This window comes from Octopus bimaculoides, chromosome 3, assembly GCF_001194135.2.
Source record: "Octopus bimaculoides isolate UCB-OBI-ISO-001 chromosome 3, ASM119413v2, whole genome shotgun sequence".
Classification (NCBI taxonomy): domain Eukaryota; kingdom Metazoa; phylum Mollusca; class Cephalopoda; order Octopoda; family Octopodidae; genus Octopus; species Octopus bimaculoides.
Genome location: NC_068983.1, coordinates 98,966,507 through 98,972,506, shown reverse-complemented (window position 1 = coordinate 98,972,506; position 6,000 = coordinate 98,966,507). Strand labels below are relative to the sequence as shown.

The 6,000-nt window shown below is 34.8% G+C and overlaps 1 protein-coding gene across 1 annotated transcript in view; it reads left to right on the top strand.

The window, feature by feature from the left end:
• Nucleotides 1-6,000, top strand: part of LOC106877406 (erlin-1) — a 29,717-nt gene that overhangs the window by 17,333 nt on the left and 6,384 nt on the right. Inside the window, exons 7-9 of the mRNA XM_014926300.2 lie at nt 953-1,078; nt 3,200-3,332; nt 4,344-4,435. Of these exons, the coding sequence (XP_014781786.1) occupies nt 953-1,078; nt 3,200-3,332; nt 4,344-4,435 (351 nt within the window). The remainder of the gene's footprint in view (nt 1-952; nt 1,079-3,199; nt 3,333-4,343; nt 4,436-6,000) is intronic.

Sequence of the window (6,000 nt, the reverse complement as noted above, 5' to 3'; positions counted from 1 at the left end):
ATATATATATATATATATATATATATAAATCTATTAAATACTCAAATGATTTAGGGAGTAAAAGCAAGCAAATTATATACTTGTTTCTTGCTAAAACAAATTTCTGTTTAATCCCATTGTTAAATACATGATATAACCTCAAACTGATTGATTTACATATATCTACATATCTAAGTGAAGGTGCATGGCTTAGTGGTTAGAGTGTAGGGCTTACAGTCATGAAGTAGTGAGTTTGATTCCTGGACCAGGCTCTGTGTTGTGTTCTTGAGCAAGACACTTTATTTCACGTTGTTCTAGTTTACTTAGCTGTAGAAATGAGTTGTAATGTCACTGGCGTCAAGCTGTATTAGCCTTTGCCTTCTCCTTGGATAACATCAGTGGCATGGAGAGAGCAGACTGGTATGCATGGGTGACTGCTGGTCTTTCACAAACAACCTTGCCCGGACTTGTGCCTTGGTGAGTAACTTTCTAGCTGCACTCCCATGGTCATTCATGACCAAAGTGGGTCTTTACCCTTTGTCTACATGTATATAATGAGTATTGATCCCTCGGAATATCTGTTGTTATTGAGCTTGCCTAATGAAATCATTTCTCCTTTTAGAATTGTTTTGGCTAAAAATTAGTTGGAACATCACAGTCATTTAGTTCCATCTAAATTGTTATTATTTAATGAACAAATGCTGATATTATTTATATATATTTTTTAAGATGGCAAACCGGCAGAATTGTTAGTATGCCAGACAAAATGCTTCGTGGCATTTAGTCTATCTTTACATTCTGAGTTCAACTTGTGCTGAAGTCAGTTTTGCCTTTCATGCTGAGGTTGATGTAATTGACTTACTCTCCCCCAAAATTGCTGGCCTTGTGCAAAAATTTGAAACTGATGTTATTGTTGTTGTTATTTAAAAAAAATCATTATTTAATATTTGTAAACATTTTTATTTATTTTCAGTTCATGATATTGTTAAAAATTACACAGCAGATTATGACAAAACCCTTATTTATAACAAAATACATCATGAGCTTAATCAGTTTTGCAGTGTCCATAATTTGCAAGAAGTTTATATTGATTTGTTTGGTAAGTTTATGAATGTTAATGTATCAAATTGAGAATTCTGTTATGATAATGTAAGTTGATGTTGTCATAGTTAATCTATAACCGCTGCTCTAATGATGGTTGAACAGTGAACTACACAGTTTGAAGGACACATCTGATAGATTTAGTACATTAACTGCCATATGTACCACTGGTGGGTCATCGCAAACTTCACACAACTGCCATGTGCACCACCAGTGGTACATTTTCATAACTTGAGAAAAATATTTTATTCTGTATCTTTGACATAGTTTCAAGGATATTTAAATAACATGAGTATTGAAGTTTAATTATGAAATATTGTAAAAATGTCCAAAAAAATTACATTCCCTTGTAATTAAACAATATGCAATGTGACCAGAAACACATGGCATCACCGGTAAGTTCCAATGATAGGCCATGGCAGTTAATGTGTTAAGTAGAGTTTTCTTTACTTGTTATGTAATCAGTTATTTGTGTGTGAGGTGCTGAAATTGAAATATATGGAAATACACAGGCTGAAACACTCACTCAACCAATAACACTGTAACAAAATTAAAATTATTTTTTTGTCTTTGGTCAGTAAGTATTATTCCCTACTTGCTTCTAACTAGAAATCAAAGGAAATGACTATTCCTTTCAGACTTCGCTTTTGTGACCTGGATATCCAATGTAATGAAGCTGACTTATTTTCCATTATGTTTCAGACAGATTCAGTGCTGAGTTACTGAAGCAGAAATATCATCATAGCAAATATTCTACTCAATACCACAGATTTGCTTGTCAGTTGCTTGACCATAACCACTTGAGCATGTCCCTTGGTGGCTGACAATATTTGCATCTTTGAGCAGTAGTAGTTGGGAAGCATCTTAGCCATGTGTTGAGAGGGATTCTTAGAGGTTTGAATAAATGTAACAAAAGCAAAGTTTGAAGGAAATATTAGCCATTTTTCATAATTTCTAGCAATAAGCAAGTAAGAAATAACATTGCTATCCAAAGACAAAAATTACATTACACAGTGTAATCATCATCATCATCATCGTTTAACGTCCGCTTTCCATGCTAGCATGGGTTGGACGATTTGACTGAGGACTGGTGCAACCGGATGGCTACACCAGGCTCCAATCTAATTTGGCAGAGTTTCTACAGCTGGATGCCCTTCCTAACGCCAACCACTCAGAGAGTGTAGGACTGGAAAACTTTAATATCACGTCTATATGCTCAAAGTGAAGTGGTGTTCATAAAATGAAGGTATCCTCTCCTGGACATTACTGTCACAAGTCCTAAGACTGAGGGTTGGTTATCCAGTTTCCATAACATATGATTGACCAAGATCACAATATTCCACTTGAATGGGATACCAGTTCATTGCAGGGTTACTCATTTACAGCTGAATGGACTGAAGCAATGTGAAATGAAGTGTTTCACTCAAGAACACAATGCACTGAAACCACAATGTTGTGATTGTGAATACAACTCCCTATCCACTAAACCACACATCATCATTAAAAATATAGCAGTTGTTTAAGATTTCACATCTACATTATGTTTCAGTTATTTTGTCTCCAATTGTAATATGCAGTTAATATTACATGCAGCAGTAAGGCGGTGAACTGGCAGAATTGTTAGCCTGCTGGGCGAAATGCTTAATGATATTTCACCCATCTTTATGTTCTGAGTTCAAATTCCACTAAGGTCAACTTTGCCCCTCATTCTTTTGAGGTCAATAAAATAAGTACCAGTTGAGTACTGGGGTTGATGTTATCAACTTACCCACTCCCCCTGAACTTGCTTACCTTGTGTCAAAATTTGAAACCAATATTACATGCACCAGTGACCTAGTAGATAAGAGCATTAATATCCTTAGTTGAAGAATAAAGGTTCCTAGTGTCTGGATATGTAGAGAGGCTGACACTCTCCACATAGCCATGCACAAGACACACACTATTGACCACAAATCAGACTGATGCAATGTAAGTGTAGATTCAAAAGTCAATGCTTTATCTCTAAAGATGAATTTAATAGGACACACAATCATAATCTTGTTAAAATATTAATTTTAAAACCTTGTCAATTTATATTTGACATGTAGAATTAAGAATTCTGTCAATGGTTTATTTTCAGATCAAATTGATGAAAACTTAAAGCGGGCTCTACAAGAAGACTTAGATCAATTGGCTGAGGGTCTCTTGGTTCAAGCTGTTCGAGTAACCAAGCCAAAAATACCTGAAAGTATTCGACGTAACTATGAAGCAATGTAAATATATTGTTCAGTTGAATATAATCTATAAATATGTGGGTGAATGAATCTTAGTAATGAGATTATGAAATAAGGAATTTCACTAAATTCTGGATTCTCTATATCCAATAATTTTTAGTGTTTATAACCATAAACTTGATCCACAAACTTGTTAATAATTCAATTTGGCTTCCTCAAGTAAAAAGCAGGTAACACCTAGGTGTGATGAAATATAATGAAACGTTGATACTTCTGAAGCTTTTGTTAAACAGCCAAATTGTCTGTAGCTTATTTCAGAAATATTGTTTACTGAAGGACAATGGTCTTATATTTGGAAAGTTGCCAAAACAAAACAAACAAAAAAAAAAAACCCCACAACTGTTTGCAAACTTTACCTTACTGTCGAGTTGTATTGTTCCTCTCATCTAAAACTGTTGAACATCGTCGCCTGAATTATACCCTGAATATCACTTCTTCAAACCTCTCACAGATGACAGAAACGACAGGTTTAATACAAGAGATCTACAGTAGAGAATAGAATATAAAAAGTAATGATGATGATGAGGAATCTACTTCTCTGTTGAATTTGTAGCAGTGCTCTTCTATGATAAAATGGTGTGTGTGTAAGAGAAAGTGAAACTTCTCTTTTAAATTGTCTTAGTAAATCATTATTTGGAAAAGATAGGTGCTACACTGGTGTTCTGACTATAATGATAATAATATAATAATAATGATAATAATAATAATGAACTTATTGTATACAGTGCTCAGGTGCACTACAACTCATCAGAAAAAGTAACCAAGACTGCATGAACAGTATACAAAATATGCACAGGAAGTCAACAATAAATAAGTCTACAAAAATAAAAAATCCAGCAACACTTTATCATTTTGACTTTATTTTATCTGTAGACACTAATGTATTTGAAGGGGACTTTAAATTTATTAAACATTTCTTTCCATCAGTTAGACTCGATATGTGGTATGAATTATATTTGAGTCAATTAATTTAATCTGTGCTTTTTCCAGGGAAGCAGAAAAGACTAAACTTCTAATTTTTCAAGCACGGCAAAAGGTAGTTGAAAAGGAGGCTGAAACAGAAAGAAAAAAAGCTGTTATTGGTAAATATAATTTTTTGAAGCAACTTTTAATTTGTACTGTCCTGTGTATCCCTGTTTTCAGAATAGTTATATTATATCCTTGCATATTGTAAGATGTGATTAAAATGAAGGGTATCAGACCATATACATTGCACTGAAATATCCTTTGCAGTTGCTAGAATGGAAAAGTAGATGTAAGACAGATGATGATGGTAGTGGTGGTGGTTGTAGCTATACTTGTAACATTTTAGTAATTTTGATGCAAATCCTAAGTTAAAGAATCTCTTGCGACAAGTTTAGATGCTCTATTCAGCTTTCTAGTTATTAACTGTAGTCTAAAATTGAAGTGTTAAAGCTACATCTGACATCTGACTCTTAATTGTACCAGCACATCAGATAAAATGCATAGCCAACATTTCTTACAGCATTTTATGTTCTGTGTTCGAATTCTACTGAGGTTGACTTTGTTGTTCAGCATTTTAGGATTGATAAAATAAGTACCAGTTGAGCACTGGCATCATTGTAATGGACTAACCCCACTTCATAAAATGCTGGCCTTGTGCCAAAATTTGAAACCATTACTCCAATTGGTTCTTTCTCAAACTGGCTGTATCCAGCCTAAATATTCTTCCTGTTTTTATGTTCAAACCAACTAAAGGCAACCTCTCACACCTATCCTACAAGGTCCTTCTGAAAATAAGCACTGACATCATGAAAATCGCAAAGCTGCATGATGATGCATGATTAATTCAAAACAATGTGAATGAGTAAGCATTGCATTTGACAGATAAATCTGAATGCTGAAGGGTTAAAAAGGCCTTTTTTTAACAGTGTTTCCCTGATTTGATATCTGTATAACTGATACTTAGGGTAACTGACTTGATTGTGTAGCACCTACATCTTGATTGATTGATTTGGTGACTACATAACTAGTACTTATTAAATGATTTAATTGATTATGTAACTAGTACTTTGATGGATTGTCTTGCTGTCTTTGTAAGATCCATTGATTGAGTGACTCACTTGATGACTTTAGTAGCTGGTCGATTGGCTTGGTGATTATGTTATTGTTAATTCCTGATAGATTGTCTTGATTGCTGTATAACTGGTGCTTCCTGAGTAAGTGACTTCGTGTCTAATATAACACCTACACATTAAGTGATTGACTTGGTTACTGGATAACTAGGTGGCTGACTTGACTGTATAGCTGTTATGATTGCCTTGTTAGCTATAGGACTGGTACTCATTTCCCTGACTACAACAGTTTGGTACTTACTGACAGATTGAATTGATTGAGACCTTTGATGATTTGCTGTGCTTGAGAAGACACGTCAAGCCAAGTGAAATTGCAATTGTGGCCAGTGCTGGTGACATGTAAAAGTCACCCATGCTGGTGACACATAAAAGGCACCCATTACACTCTTGGAGTGGGTGGCATTAGGAAGGGCATCCAGCTGTAGAAACCAAGCCAAATCAGACTGGAGCCTGGTACAGCTTTCTGGTTTACAACTTCCAGTCAAACCATCTAACCCATCCCAACATGGAAAACCGATGCTAAATGATGATGATAACTGGTATTCACTAAC